General features: G+C 43.0%; 1 protein-coding gene across 1 annotated transcript in view; it reads right to left on the bottom strand.

Annotated features, from left to right (window-relative positions):
- LOC103359564 (connector enhancer of kinase suppressor of ras 2) overlaps positions 1-17,045 on the bottom strand; it is a 70,237-nt gene extending 53,192 nt beyond the window's left edge. The window contains exons 1-2 of the mRNA XM_008284961.1: positions 16,982-17,045; positions 2,736-2,899 (exon numbers count right to left, since the gene is read on the bottom strand). Coding sequence (XP_008283183.1) covers positions 2,736-2,899; positions 16,982-17,045 — 228 coding nt within the window. The remainder of the gene's footprint in view (positions 1-2,735; positions 2,900-16,981) is intronic.
- Positions 17,046-17,162: the final 117 nt, after the last annotated feature.

Below are 17,162 nucleotides of genomic sequence, written 5' to 3'. Positions count from 1 at the left end.
GCACCTAATTCCCCCTAATTCCCTAATCCTGAGCAGGGCCACTGCACATACAGTCAGCAGTGACCGAGGAGGTACACACAAAGCAGGGCCCAAATGATGGAGGATTTTTTCTTTTTTTTTTTCTCTCTCTCTAGCCATTCCTTAAGCCAATATCAATAACCGGTGGAGGCAAATAAACAACAACAAATATATAAATCTTCCTACCTGTGAGAACTCAGTAGTGAAAACAGACTCTAGATGGAAAGTTTTACTCAGGTGGTGAAGTAAATTTGGGAAAGCAGACTTTTTTTTTTAGATATTAATCTTCTATTTACACATAAAATACATTTGAAAATGCTAGAGCTGGATATGATTTTAAATTTTAGGATATCAAAACTGTATTTTCTTTGCTAATTCATGTGTGTTTTTCTCTCTACAGAAGCCTTTGTTTCCTACAACCAAAGAAACCAACAGAAATGTTGATTTGTCCAAACAGAAGCAGTTAAACAAATCTCCGCCTGAATAAAACTGTCTAAAAGTGGAATAATTGAACTATCTGATCTGATCAGAGAATAAAAGGTCCATTCACTCCAGAAAAAAAAAAAAAAGCACAGTGGAATCCATTTGCTTGGTGGCTTGATGGCGTAGTGAAAACCTCGCGGGGCCAATCGATGAATTACTGTATTCGACGAGCTAACCGCTAACATGCTATCGAGCCTTGAGCATCTGAGCACTAGACGGGCACAAACACCTCTCAGAGACTCTTTTGGTTTTCTCTGTATCGTTCTGTTTACTCGCCCCTGACATTCTGTTCTCAGGAATATAGAGCGTCTCATTCAGCACGGGAGCTTTTGAAAAGGGAAACGGCATTCAGAGTAATGAACGGTAACTGCTAATGTGATAGTGAGTTCACGTCGTTTATTAAAAAAAGGTCTACTTTACACTGGAATCAATTGGTTTTAACTGGTCTTCAGTTCTCGACGGTTGTGGGCACGTTTCCTTTGATATTTCAAGAACATTGGGGGATGATACCCGGTCTTTTTTTTACCAGTTTGTTAAACTCCAAGCAGACAAATGCTGACTGAATAAACTCCAAGAGGACACCAAGGGCCATTTTTCAGACCTCTCGATGTCCTTGTCTTCTTCTCTCTGACATCTTTAATGTAAAGCTGGACATATAGGCTAACATAACAAACCCTCCACTGGTCCATTTCATACATCCAGTCACTATTTCTTGTTGTTTTGAGGCACTTACAGTTGTCAAGAATCGATTGCACAGCTGTTCCTGTAAGCCTTCATGGCCTCCTCGAGTTCCAGCCACATTTTGTTATAGGGGTTGGATAAAGCTGCAAAATATTTTCTTGACTTATATGACAATCAAAACCATTAATTTATCTATAAGAGAAGGGTTCTCCAAAGCAATAAAAGATTTTAAGATTAATTAAAAATAGACTATAACTTCTTAAATCAACGATGCTTCACTACTACAAAACCAAACGGTATAAAACCAAAGTCCTTACAGGTAAGTCCCATCACACAGCAGCCAGCTTGGTAACACTACCGAGCACTTCTTTTGGGTTACTGAGACCAGGCTTCTATCTAAATGAATGGGCAGAGAGCCATAACTGCAATTTCAAGGATCAACGAGACATATAAACCCCATGTATAGAATAAACAGCCTTTTTGCTTGCAGATTGTACTTCTATTTAGAGTTTCATGACACCATGCTTGGATCAGTGCAAAAACACGATTGGCTGTTACAAAGCAGACGATTGGCTTTTTTTTGGTGAAGATAGATTTCTATTCAGGATTCTTCAAGTGGCAAGTTTCTCCCTTACAACATCTCTGGTAAAAGCTAATTTATGTCCTTCGACTTATTATTTCACAAATCTACTCCTGATTAGATAATACATTGACGAGCCCTTTGGTCTCGGTACCTGGCTGACGCTGAGGCCTTGATGGTACGGCCTTGCTTTACTCTCACATGGACGGCTACAGACAGCAAGGACGCCAACGAGTATGTGACTTTCTAGTCTGCTTGGTGTCAGCCTGGAGAGCATACATGTGGAGTAGACTGGCATCGACGTGTTCTTTATATGCATACTGCTGCACTTGTAGCGTAGCTGCAATTTATGGGTTGCAAGTGGACCACCACAGAGTACCATCTGTGAGAGTCCACGTGGACCCCAGCAGACCCATATGCACGAGCATAACTTGTATAAAAATTGGGAATGTCCACATCCACAAGTACACAAGAGTACACTGTGGTCAGCCTATGAGGGTAGTAGTGTGCATATGTAGGTGCCGATCTACTGTGGAGGTATGAAGAAGACTCCTGTGAGCTGACTGTAAGCAGACTAGCAAGTAGAAAATAACAACAACTACACATCCTTGGTGTCCATAGCTGTGCAAGTTAGCAGAATCAATGCTGAACAGTGGATTATCTATCTTCATTAAACTCCACCAGCCAGAGGTGTAGACTTCTGTAATGCTAACCATCCTTACAGTATGAACTCCTGTAGCAATAGAAAAAGCATTTTAGCCTAGTGAGCTAATTCTGCTCAAGTAGTATTTCTGAATGAATTCCACATTTTAGATTTGTTTTGCTATCTTTGAGGCTCCATATTTTTCAAGCTTATGGTGGTCTCGTACCAACAACACACACTCAAACACACAAACACATCCATGTCCTGCATAAACATTCTTCCATCATCATCCGCCGAGACACACATAGTCGGTAAGTAACGGCAGCTGACCAGGGCGCAGAGGAGGTCGACGGCTTCCAGGATGAGCTCCTGATGTCCTATTCTGGTGACACCCAGCTCCTCCAGCTCCTGATGGGTGATGTGCAGCAGCTGCTCTCCCCCCATCTGCTCCCGCTCAAAGCTCTTCACGTACTGCTGGAGACAGTCATCCAGACCTACGGAGAGTATAGACAGATGCAGATTAAGGACGTGCTGATGTATCTGTCTTCTGTCACTGTGCGTTAAAAGGCCTTAGTCGCAGATGACACAATATTTTTATTGGCCTAATTGGTGACTGAGAGGGCTTTTTACCTCCAGACAAAAAGGGAAAACGTGATTAGGAAATACCATTCCTGTCATTGACTGAAAGAAATACAAATGCTGTTGAGTGAATTTTGGTCCACTTAGATGCAACACAGATTTCAGGCGCACACCCACACAAATTGTGTCTCATTCTGCCAAACAGCAACTAAAGATAAACACCAGCCTGGAGTTCTTTTCAATGCTTTATTGGCAAATTACTGTCACCTTGAAAACACATCTGTTAGTGCACCTTTTTGGATGTGATGATCAGCATAAACTCTGCAGTGATGAGATTCCCTTCTGATACCACACATTTTTACATTCAAGAAAATAAAAGCAAGCGATGCATTTTTGAGTTTCAGAGCGACAAGAATGAATTTCATGCGCATTGTGAGTGATTAAGGGCGTTTCCAAAATACCTAGACAGACGCGAGGAATATATTGATGTATGATTTTTCACTGTTACGCTGTGGGTGCCTTGCTATGCAGAGAGCCAATCAACTGCACATAGGCGTGGTGGGTCCAGGATACTATTGATCAGTAAGAGCCTCTGGCTTTGAACCAAACAAAGTCAGCAGAAAGCACATCTCCCCACAGACCTAATGAACAAGGCTGCTCCGAAATGAGCAAACACAGAGCGAAAATGCACAAGAGGAAGCAAATCCATGCACACACACGGTGCAACACAAACGGTACACTCTGTCCTTCCACTAAGAAGCGCCTCGAACACAACCACACAAACAAATACAATTACAACTACTGTCGTTATTCAGGGTCCTGACGCCTCCGTTGAGGCATGCTGCTGAAGCCGAGTGGAGCTGTGAGGAAGACACTGATGCCCGAGGGAAGCAATGCTGACAGAGAGCAGACAGTGTGGTAGCACCTTAACACAGTCACCACACACACACACACACACACACACACACACACTCGCTACAAGCAAGAGGCAAACCAACAGCACGAGGCATCTTGTTCTTTGTATGCCATGGGACACAGGAGACAAACTAGGAGCCCACTGTTGGTCTGAGTGACATGCAGAAACTATCTTGTTACGTTCGGCGCAGCAGAGCAATTTTAAATGTAACACATCAGTGAGAGGCTCTGAACTGTGGCAACACGAGTGAAAATTGTTTAATAGAACTCGTTCCCCGCGGAAAAAAAAGCCACACGTTGGCATGTGTCTCAGATAATAATAATGCGACGTAACACATGGAAGGCTGCTAACGTATCGAGTTTGCACATGAAGCATGTGAAAACTGCACCTGTGAAATCAAGTAGGCACATGTGATGACTGGTTGTCACATGGGAACAAGTCATTTGTGGTAATAATCACATGACGCTGCTTGAAAAAAAAAAAATCTAAGCAGCTGTCCAAAAAATAAAAACGCCTTCAGTGTAATGGAACTAAGTACGAATCTGAGGTAGTTGTATTAAATGTGAGTATTTCACTTTCACGCATTCTGCTTTTTGGTGCCGCTCCACGACAGATCAAAGAGGAATTACTTTTACTGTACTGCCTTCATTTGAGCTGCAATGCTTTAAAATTAGTTTTACATGTCATTAAAATACAATGCATTGCTTTTAAATTACATAGACATCATTAAATCGGCTAAATATTAGTGCAAACATGTTAGTTTTAATACTCCAATAACGTAAACTCACCATTTTTTTGAATATTAATAACTAATACTATGAATAATTTCAGTTTTGACACTTTTACTATGTTGCTAACTCACAATTTATATTTTTACAACAGTGTAAAAACTCTGTTAATTCATTTAAACACATCTCTGCATTTTTTTTACAAGAGCGCTCCTGGTGACAACTTCTTGAACAAGAGTAAGTGCGCTGCTACATTCTCGCACTTTTCTTTTAATATGTTTATTAGGGAGGGAAAGTAGCCTAGTGTGGGCTAATAAATCATCACCGGTGTTGGCAGAGATGGTGCACAAGTGGACTGAGCGTGCAGATTCCTGGAGCTGGCCGGCAGCTATAGGAGCGGAGACCATGGAGACGGAGCAGAAAGAAAAGCCCTGCAGCTAATAAGTAGGATGTCTGAATGTGTGACTCCTGACCCCGACCGAGGGCGAGAGACACGAGTGGGAAAAAAAAATAAAAAATGAGATGGATAGAGATGGCTGCTTCTCAGATGGAAGTCTTTATGTTCCATAAGAGAGGTGAGCCTCCTGTTCCACACTAATACCTCCCTCTCACACTTGTCCTTCCCCATTTTATATACTCCTGCTGCTCCTCCTGCAGCACCGAGACGCTTTTTAATAGCAGCCATGTTGCACAGGGTGCTTCATTATGGCTTATGTCACTGTAGTCTGACTGTATTTGCGAAATAATGACAGTTTCATGTCTTTATTCTACATTTATGAGTCTCTGCAAGCGTGTGCAAACGTTTTAGGCTCTTTATCTATTATGCAAAAATAACCAAGCAGGAGTTTGATTGTTTGATCTGAACATACAATCAGAGACTTAAAGGTTTTTACCCTGTTTGGGTTATGTACCTCTGGTGTTTCTTCCATGCTAGAAGACACATGTTGAGTGAAATAAGCAGTCATGGCTGAGTTTTTCCACCTTTAAACTGCATTCTTTGCACTCGTGCTCGACTTCCAGGGTTTCACGTGTGACCTGTGGGCTCTCGGTTACGTTCTTCTTCGAATATGCAAAGCTGCATTGCTCCAATATTCCAACTTGTGCAGAGTAGTTTTACAGCGTTGGAGCAGTTTCGTAAGTGAGTTGGTGTGCTCAAGCTGCCGCGAGCAGCAGAGGAGGGTTGAACATAAAGGTCAGAGATCTTCACGTTCTACAGGAAGCAACGATGTGGACTTACATTTAAGTCATTTTTAAGGCATAAATATAATAATAAACATCTAAATATCTACATTCGACACACAGAGATGAGTTTTTATGGGTTTTCTACTATTTAAGTGCTGCAACTGGAATAGGAGCATCTTCATGGAGTCGCTGTGGGATTCTGTGAAGAGACAGAAGCAAGTGAGACAACATGAAAAATGTCAAATGTTTTCAACGGCTTCGGGTCTTAATATTTTAGTATTGAATTTAGTTTTATTTTAGAATTTAATCTAGCAAGTTGTTACCCAGTTTTGCCTGGTTTTATCGTACTATTTATTTTATTTAGCAGTTTCACCTTACAAGTTGTTACCCAGTTTCGCCTTGTTTTTCTGTATTTTGTATTTATTTTATTGTCACAATTTGATTTTGCCCATTTTTTCTTTTTCCTTTCTTGCCTTTTGCACACATTTTTCTTGTTGCCTGTTTCATAACACACACAGCATTCGGTCAACTCAGGTTGCTGTAAAGCGTGATGTATAAATAAACCTGATTTAGAATAACTGTGGCAAGTTCTCCAAGAGGCTTAGAACCGTCTATGTTCCATGTACAAACACTGTCTGCAAGTGTATCTTGAAGAATTCATTGAGTTTTCTTTTCTGTTTACTGCACTAATTGATAAATAAGAATGATTCATGGCAGGACTTTTGAACGACTCCTCGCTCAGCTTTTTGTGTATTAAACTTTTGCACAGTGCTGTGAATTATAGAAAGAGGTGATGAATAAAGAATCAAAGAGGGTCCAGGCTGACTACCACCGCTTCCTCTGGGGAAGCCTCCTACTATAGCTGCATCCTTCTGCAACACACGTACAGATAAAAGAGACTCAGCACAGCGAATTTAGTGGCAATTCTCGTCCCTCCAGTTGCGATCGGGATGTTTCCAAAATACATCACTTCCACACGAGCAGATGCACAGAGAGGCGCACAACGCAGACACACATCTGCACATGTGTATATATATATATACAGTATGTATAAACACAGAGTGTGACACACAGCTGCTAGCCAATCAGATGAGTCAGAATGCCTCCCCTAGAGGACAAACAGCTGATCTGGGTTCATCTGCTGAGTTCATATGGCAGCTGGAAGTAGCACACGGCGCTCACAGACGCACACAAACGCAAACGCACAAGGGTCAGGTTGCTCCGCACTGCGCCTCGTCACACGATATTAAAATGTTGTCCAGATTATTAGTCAACGTCTGCAGCGGTTGTGGCTGCATCAGGCAACAAAAATAAAATAAAAAAAACACAATCTCTGCCAACATCAGGCTGTTTACAGTGTAGCTGCAAGAAATATGAAAACTGACCTCACTCTTCTGTGTTGTGTAATATGAAAGCAAACAGATCCTACCCTGTGTGCTGGTGAAATAAACAAAAAGTAATTTTGCGTGAGTAATGTCAGGAATGTCTCTCGGTGTCATAAGCTCATTCTGGCTCCCTCGTGGGAAATATAGTGACGAGGGAATAAGATATTGTGCCGTCGCTGAACCGTACTTGCAGCACTAGCCTTGGGAGCATGTGGAGCCTCTCTGCGCTCATGTGACGACAGGCTGCCGGTGGTTCCTCCTGCAAATATTGTTTTTTTTTCCTGCTACAATTCAGGGAACTTATTATTGAATTGTATTTGCTGAGCCTGAGCGCCGCTTACATGCTTCTGCACTTTAAACAGCCTTTTTGTTACACAAATGTGTCAACTGTCAACAGTCTGGTTTTGGTTTTGATACCGACTGTATCAGCGTCTCCATCTGAGGCTGCTGCCTGCAGTGTGTCATCCGGTGACATCCCAGCTATTCGCGACGTCTTGAATTCTGCTGTGAAATGTTGTGATCTGGAGTTTTGCTCCGTGCTCCTATTTTGAGATGAATGGGAGCTTTTTTTTCCAGAACCTTTAATGGTCAAAATAGAGTTTTAATAGAATTACATTTTACATCTGGCTGCAAAAGGAACTTGTTCTCATGCTGCTTTTACTACATTTTATGAGCGATGGGGTCCTTCTGGTTGAAGTTATTTCACTATTTTTTGGTTATTTCACTTGAGAGGTTTCTCCATTTGCATTTTAGCCCGTGTCTTTTTTCGCTGGCTGGTAAGTGAAGCAGGTTTGCACTCAGCTGAAAACATGTGATGCCACAGGGCTTTGCAATATTGAAATCAAAATCTGGTGCTGCTGGTGTGATGCCAAATCCTTCAGAATCAAATCAGATAACAGCTCTGAGTGTTACACTATTATTCCCAACTCTTATAACAGCGTCTGAGTTCCACAGATGTTTAATTCATCGTGAACTTTTAAATGTCAAGAGGGAACTACATTTGAAATTTCAGAGTTTAAGCTCCACCTACAGTCAATTGCTGCTTTGTTTTTGGACACGTTTAGGTATTTGAACCTCTTTAAATAGTGCCTACAGATGAAGCTTGTGCAGCTTTTAAATCATTTATTGAACAAAAGGGTTCCTCTGTGAAAAAAGTCCGTACACCTCTGGCCTATGAAGGTAATGCCCCCATTTAGCGAGAATAATTTCTTGTATGTTTTGCATAATTGTAAATGAGTCTCTGCCAATTTTGACCTCTCTTCCATGTAAAATTCCATCAGTTCCGAGATGTTTGAAGGTTTTCTTGCATGTGCTGCCATTTCAAATCCCCCCACCCAACAACATTTTAATGGAATTCAAATCCGGGCCATTTATGACCCTTTGAGTCGTCCCTTGATGGATTTGTTGGTGTGTTTCGGGTTCATTATCCAGGTGAAAGGTCGACTTCCGGTTCAACTTTTGAACAGATGGCCTCGCGTTATCTTCAAGGTCCCTTTGATACGATGCAGAATGCATAGTTGAATCAATGCCCAGTCCCAGAGGCAGCGAGGGAACCATAAAGCACAACTTCTCCAGCACCGTGCTGCACGGTTGGCATGAAGTTCTGTACCAAACATGTTCCTGTGGCCAAGCTATTCTATCTTTGATTCGTCTGTCCAGAACACATTATTCCAAAAGGCTATATGTTCACTTGTCTGTTGTGAACAGTAAAGGCTCCTCATGCTGCCTCTTTCTGATTGTACATGCAGGACTTTCACACCAACGGCTGCAAGAAGAAGAACCTGCAGATCCTGTGTGACTTCTTTCTGCACCAAACACTCATGAGCTGAATTTGTGACCTTGTCCCGGACACACCGGCAGCCCCGGTCGTTTGAAATCTGCACTTGTAGGTGATTTCCCTCACAGTGGAATGATTTATTTCTAATAATCTTCATAAATCCCTTGCCAGAATCACAGATATCCACGACCTTTTTTTTTTCTCTCTGTAGGCCTGAGAGAGCTCTCTAGAGCTTGGCATGATGACACCACACACTTCAATGGCAAAGAGAGCCCCAGACCCTCGATATCACCGGCTAATGAGGCTCTAATCACTGGCATCTAATCTGGAAGCCCACAGTTGTAGGTGTCATTCGTTTGAGTGTGTCATCTTTATCTGTAGGCACAGTTTCAAAGAGGATCTAGTGTTTGCTTGTTCAAATACGTTGGGAAAAGTCAACAATTTCCATGGGATGTACTTAATTTTTCATGACTGTATCTCTGATCTTGCCTGTCTTTATTATAATTAGCATGAAGCAGCACACAAAGCATTGAGACAGCCCATGCAGCTCAATGGGAAATATGTAATCTGAGAGACAATGCATGAATTTTAGCAGCATGAATGTTCATTTTTGAGTAGTAGGTTTAATAAGAAATTAGGTTTTTTTTTTTAATCCAAATGGTATAAATACAGTTGTGAGCAAAAGTTTACATGCACCTGTAAAGAGCAAGTATATCATGGCAGCCTTGAGTTTACAATAACTTCTATAACTATTGATTTAACATGATGGATTCATTGGAAAACATGCAAAGAAACAATTGTGAATTTTGATTCTGTCATAGATTTATTAAAGGTCATCTGGAGAAATGGTTAAATCTGCTGAATCAAAAATATACATACAGCAAACTTAATATTTGATTAAATGTCCTTTGGCCATTTTCACCTGAACTACCTGCTTTTGGGAGCCACCTACAAGCTTCTGGTTACATCTCTGACTTCTCATTTTTATAGAATTAATGCAGCTCAACTAGATTTGTTGGCTTCCTGACACAGAGTTATAGGAGTCATTGGTTTTTACAAGTGTTAACTTTTGTTAGATTTTTTTTAAATCCTCAAATTGATCAGTTTGATGCTTGACTTCAGTAAAATGTTATGCCCCATCCTTGCCACAGAGGCTGGAGGTTGTTTTTTTCCACTGTGGGACGAATCTATCTTGAGTAAGTAAAAGAGATCTCTATAAGAAACACTGAAGGATCCCTTGATCCTGACCATCACAGCATCCCAGTGTGCTAAGCCTTGAGCAAGCATCTCGTGTTGACAGCTTCATCCACATTTGATGCAATTCCCCTCCAATCTTTTCCTCTTTCCTGAGCAAAAAAAATAAAAAAAAACCAAACCCCTCCCCTTCAGAAACACGAGGGGTTGCCAGGCAACCGGCGCGAGAGAGGCCTCGGAGCAGAAGTGAGGGATCAGCAGTTGCTGCCCCTCAGGACCCTGCACTGATGCTAGGCTAAGGATACACGCTATACATACACACAAACACACACACACACACACTCGAGTCTATATATGCTCTCCACGTGCTGACTGAGAGCTCGCCGAAGGCCACAGTAAAAAAAAAGAAAAGACTGTTCTCAGAGCTGAATACGGCTCCAGCCACGTAAATTGCAGAGAACATGCGTCGCTGCTTGGCCATTAACATCAAGAGAAATCAGTCAAAACCCGTGTTCTCCTTTGAGATGGTGTTTGGGCCAGAGTTTAGCCCGGGCTAAGAGCGGCGACAAGCAGCTAAGACTCCTGTCCCGTTGCTTTGCCCCCCATCTGTGAGATTCCAGATGGAGTAAGTGCTTCTGTGAGTGTGAAGAAAAGACACAACTCTCACTAAAAATATTCCTACTGTGAAATATTCATCACATCACGACAGCATATTCTTAAGGCCGTGGCATTTCAGCTCCCCGGCATATGAGCTTTCAAGAGCACCACCGCCTGCTCGGTGAAACCCAGCGAGCAGGGAGGTGTCAAGAGGCAATCTGAAGGAACAGGAGGAAGGAAAACAGGGTCAACCAGAGAAGTGCAAGGAGCTCAGCGGCAGAGCTCCGCTCGGAGAATCTGGCCGGCCTGAAAGAATCTGAAGTGACTACGGTCATGCTGGAACCATAATCACACGTTAACATGAATCGACTATCCTTGTTCTAACCCGTTCAGTTCATTAGCAGCCAAGACTTGGAAACACAGCGCGAACATACCGAAGCGATGTTCTTTGTGCCTCCTTCGCATGGTTTCTATTTGATTAATATGCGCACGTGTTGGCTTAAAGGTCCTCGAATCAATATTTATGTATTAACTCTGGATCCGATAGCTGTGTGTAATGTACAGGGGCTGCTTGTATTAAATAAACCACAGACAATCCATCACCTAGCTGCAGTTCTCCTCAGTCCTATGAAATTTCTCTGTTTCTTTTTCCAATCCTCAGCGGGTGGCGTCCACTTCGAGCCGGTAACGTAATTGTGTGCTAAATGTGTAGCACCAAGCGACTGGCGGCTAAGAAGGACTTGATGGGGAACAAAACAGAGCAAAAAGAAGTGCCGCTGTAGATGCTTGCTGACTTTATGGAGGTGATGACATGTCGGTGAATGTTATTGTGTTTGCAGCTTGTTGCACGACGAAATAATCACTTAATGCAGGTTTAAACATGAAATATTTGCTTGTTAGCCAGTATCCTGCTAATTATCTGCATGAATCACTTGTATGTGTGTCACCACATGAATGCTTTTTAGTTGCAGCATTATTGTGGTTAAATCTGACCTCATCATTGGTGCTATAACATGCACTTTCCTCCACTTTATATTTGCATTCTGATAAAACCACTCTACTAAACGCACCAAACAAACTTCAGTGATTTCTATGATTCTAAAACATTTAACAAAACTCAGATGTTGGTGACTGAAAGCAGCAGTGAAGCGAAAACAAACAGCTCCGTTGCAATTATGGCGACTATAAAAGGATGAAAGGTTTCACTTTAGTGCCAGCTTGTAATCTCGTAATGTCTCTTTATTTGTCGCACATGATATCTCCATTGACCCTGCCTTCGTAGCGTACCAGCTCACTCGCTCCTAGTTTGAGAAACTTTGCTCGATGCTGGCGTATGTGGTCGTAACAACAGGTGCAAATCCTCCGCAGCGAAGCACACGTGAACATCCACACACGCTCACACAGGCCCCTCTGTCCGAGCAGCCGGATAGAGCGGGCGCTTTGATATGATGCCCACTGCATCTCCCATTCTCCGCACCGCTCTGCCACCGCCTCCCCACCACCACCACCCTCTTTCTCCGTCATGCCCACCCTTTCCCTCGCACGCTCCCTCATTTCCTCCCCCATCTTAGGCTCCCTCAGCCTTTTCTTTCATTTTGCTTTGCACCTCCCCATTTCTGAATCCATGTCCCTGCTCTCTCCTCTCTCTGCCTCAAGGCCATAAAGCAGGACGCTGTTGTGTGTGTGTGTGTGTGTGTGTGTGTGTGTATGCATATGTGCGTCTCTACGTGTCTGAACGTGTCTAGATACGCGTTGGGCATCCGCGTGTGCGTTGCTGCTTCCCCATCTTATGACATGTGCTGTGACTCCAACACGATCAGATCTGGTTTCCATGACTACCGATGCCCCACTTAAAGCTGCTGCTCCAGAGTTTTTTGTGTGTCTGTGCATGTGTGTCAGCGCACACATACGTACGTACCATATATTTCAGTGAGCGTTTCCTTTGAGTGCATGTAACCATGTGCATCCATAGGCACCGCTTGCATCTCTGCATTTCTTTTGTGCATAGGAGAGGGGGGGAAAAAATGGAGGACAGGAGGAGTTTCCTCTCTGCCTGTGTGTGTGTGTGTTTCCCCATAATAAGGCGCACTCTTTAATCTTTAATGCAGCTGAAACTACAACAAGCACACAGTCAGAGGCGGGAGAAGTGTGTCTTCCAACACAGACTTCCTCGCCATGTCAGCGGGAGTCTAAATCAGAGGGCACAGTATGGAATAATAGTAAACACGGCCCTCCACTCCCCAGGAGACTCAAAACAACCCAACAGCAGAGAAATAAAGCCGTTCCTGCTCGTGTGTGATGCCACTATTATGCATTTATATGTTGGGATTTTCACCAGCTACCTGTGAATATGCACAGGCTCTCAGTCATTCACAGTTCCCCTGCACTGACAGAAATGTGACACATCACCATTATTTTTAGATTGTTCCAATACATTACCACGCAGAGAGGGATGGAGAGATTACTGCAGGAAAAGTGAACTGCCTTATTCATTTTCCTGTCAATGTATGCATCAGCAGGCTGCCGATAACCGTGCGCCTGAAAGCACAGGGCGATCTTATGAGGTACGCGCAGCACCGAGAGCAGAAAGGGAAGTCCATTTTTTCTTTGTTGCCTCACATATTAAAGCGCGGATCCGTATACGCGCCACACTTAACACATCAATTGCGTCTGCACACACCCCGGCAGATGCATACCCTCACACACAGCATAGAGGAAACTCCTCCGGTGTGGGTGTTCAAATCAAAACAAATGCTGATGAGTCATCTTTCTGTGAGCCTCACCAGTGTTCTGCTGCTGGAGCAGTCCTTCCCACAGCAGAGGGAGATACAGTATAGTCTGCTCTGCCTGGTAGCTAGCTGTGTCAGGTTTTCTCGACGGGACTGCAGAGTATCACGTCTCTCTCTGGCCCGTATTCCGTCATATGACAGGATTGAGCTGTCGAGGACGGAGAGCTGCTGCTTGCGAGACACTTGTGATTTTGCTAAATATTTTGGGAAAGGTTCCTAAAAAAATTCTGTCCTAAATCCTCTGACAAATGTCCAACAGCTGGGTGTCTTTGTAATTCAATCTGTTTTATATCAGTCCAAGCGGATCATCTCACAAAACCAATTTAAATCCAGTTACTGGCTGTATTGAAGACATGTCTTTTTTTTTTTACACTCAAAACGTGTAAGGTAATGCATTTTATTTTATCTATTTGGTACAACTTGTATTTCAATAAAATAAAACGGATGTTAGCTTAGTGAAAGCATGCAAATATTTGTTCCCTACATGCATTATCGATTATATAGAGAGTTGTAAGACTTCTTCACCTCCATCACTTGGTGGTTGGTGCAACATCCACCAACTCATCCCCAATGTGGGTTTTTGTTGCTTCACTCTTTCCCTCACAAAAAGCTACAAAAGACAATTTCAGTTTTAGTAAACACACAATGCAAAAGAGCTGTTGTTTAAGTAAATTACTACTTTGAATGAATTTATCTTACTTCTTTGTGAAAGGGAGTTTAGTTTTGTGAATGCTGTCAGCTTGAAATTTACGCTTTCTCACTTTAAATTTAAGTAAAAGCACAAAAAAAAAGAGTTTATTACTTTTTTAACACTGCATCTGATGTCATAACATCCATGTTTCTTCTAGTTTTTCTACCGCAACTTAAAAAGAACTCAAGAAGAACCCAAAAAGGTCAACAACAAAATCATTTAATGTTTGGCTAAATAGTTAGAAAAACTTAAAATCTTCAAGTTGACTTTCTTTAACATTAAGTTGCAGAAATGCAAACTCTTTATCTGAGAGGAATCCAATAATTAAATACATCTACCTTAAACTGGTGGCATTAATATAACTTCATTTGGCTCAACTTAATTCAGTTGCATGTTACCAGTTTTAGCCGTTTATTTAAGTTGGACCAACAATTCTCTTTTTCAGTGCATTTAAGTTAAAGTTGTTGATATTGTGCGTCGACAAAAAGGTTTCTATCATGAAAGAATGACTACGGTGGCCACTTTAACCCCCCACCGACACAGAATGTGAATAATTTAGCTGAATGATGTAGGTGAGGACAAGTGTTTTCTGTCAGCACCCATGTGTCTTTTATCCGCTTTCTTATGGGAAGCAAGAAAAATGGCTCCTAAAGAAGGTCTTAGTGTCACTTCTTTGCAATAAAAAAAAATGGTACAAGACTACTTGGATCAGTGTGAGAGAGAGATGAAGCGCTTCTAGCAAAGAGGCCAAAGAGAAGCCCGTGTAAGCGGACAGATTAATACTAGCCTTTTCCCCTTTTACTGTATTCATAAGAAAATAAGATCTGAGCATAAGCCTGCCACTGAGGGTCTGTGTTTGAAGCCCCGCAGGAGAAAGAAGGAGGGAGCTTCACAAGAGCAGGGACGACGCTGTGAGATGTTGGCGACCGTCTGCGAAAATGAATATCTGAGCTCTTATTGTGAAAGAGGCCAGACTGTTTCACCGAGGGCAAGATTAAACAATGTTCCTTCAAGACTTTGGTGCGACTGTGGACGTTTTTATTGTCTTTACACAACTGATGACAAACCTAAGAGGCTGGTTTAGTGTCTCAGATGGCCTCAAACTTGCACATAATGACACATGAGGAAAATAAAACGTTCCCATATTCAGCTACAGGGTGTAAGACACTTCACCTTTAAATGCTTTTAAAATGAAACTATCAATATCTAGTATGACAATTTCATAATGATCACAATTTGCAGCCTTCGTGCTCGGCTTTTCCTACTGATCCAACTTTTGTTTCCTGCAAGAGGATCATTTGTTTAACTTGGATGAGGCGCACATAACTTTCACATGCTGGATAGCACATAGTGTTTTTGGCACTGCCTGGTTCATAACTTCGCTGCATGTTTCAAAGCCCAGGAAAGAGAAATTAACTCCACATTTGGAAGCAGGTTTCAGTCGAGTCCTAAAATAAGGCAGCAAAAGCCACGATCACTGCTGTCTGAGCACAAACATGTTACTGTGTGGCATCAAAAGCAACAGAACAGCTTCCCATGTTGCAAAACTCTGACCACACTTGGCCTGTAATCCCCCCAATCGAATTTCAACTCAGCCCCTCTTAATAAACGGTGAACACTCCACGGACGAGAGGATGAAGCTGTAACTCCACCAGCGATTCTCAAACCTGGAGCATCATCGTAATCACTCAATGCAACGCATCCCAAGTAATCCCTCTTTTTTTTTGCATCCTGCAGGTTTACGAAGACTTCTAATGAAAAAGGCCCTGAAACACATGCAGGGACGTGGAGATCTTGAAGGGAAAAGGTTAATGTGCAAATAACGCAGACACACAATCACAAGTAGGCGATCTATTACACTTCAGTAATAGTCTGAGTCATCAAACAAGTAGTGATTAAGTCATCCTCTTAAGTAAAGGGATTGCGGACACCCTCCCTTCCCATTTCCATTGTCTGTCACTAGGCCTACCACAGTTCCTCTGGAAGATGACCAAGAGTGTGTGTGAGCACCTACCGCACACACATACATCCACACACACACGCACGCACGATTAGTGATTACTCATTCATACTGTCTCTTTTAAAGGGACGTTTCTTGTGCCAGCAAAGCGAGCAGCAGCAGCAGCAGCAGAAGCAGCAGCAGCAAAGAGAGAGGAAGAAAAAAAAGAAAAGCGAGTGTGATCGCTGCGTTTGCCTTATATGGCAGGCGGCATTGCGCTGTCCACGGTGCTGAAACGGACTGTACGGCTGGCATCACGGGGGGGGGGTGGACGGATGGAAGGATGGATGCATGGATGGATGCATGGAGGGTTGCGGTGGTCTAGTGAGGGGTGCATGCAGCTAACTACATTAATCACGCACACGCACGTTGGCACAAGTGGGTGATATGTGGTGGGGGGGGGAAGCTGGAGGGCATGTGCCAGTGAGTGGAGATGATTCCACATTCATTGATGAGCAGCAGCAGCAGTTACAGACTATAGGTTTGGATTGCAAGAGCCGGATGACAGAATGCATCCGTTCCCCTGCACCGGCTCCCCCCCACCCCCCTCCCAAGGAAAAAAAAAAAGCCCCCTACTTTAGTATCCCCCACGTCAGCCCTGCAGGTGTGGATGAGGAGAACACACATGCACAAGAGAGTGTGGCCCTCCTCAGCATCATCAGCACCACAACCACCACCATCATCATCATCATCCTCACAAGCAGCAGCATGAACATGAAAGATGCAGGGAATCCGTTACCTTTCATCCAGTCCAGCACTTGCTTTGGTGTCCATTTACTTATAGGTTCCATAACCAAAGCCATGGTGTCACAGTCTCTCCGAGGTGAACGGCACGGCAGGACTCGATGCGGGCGACATAAAACGACCTGTCAGTCACATCTGGAAACGACGACGACTTGTGAAGGGGTGGTAGAGGGGGG

This window comes from Stegastes partitus, unplaced genomic scaffold (assembly GCF_000690725.1).
Source record: "Stegastes partitus isolate 25-593 unplaced genomic scaffold, Stegastes_partitus-1.0.2 Scaffold382, whole genome shotgun sequence".
Classification (NCBI taxonomy): domain Eukaryota; kingdom Metazoa; phylum Chordata; class Actinopteri; family Pomacentridae; genus Stegastes; species Stegastes partitus.
This window is presented reverse-complemented; position numbering and strand designations above follow the sequence as displayed.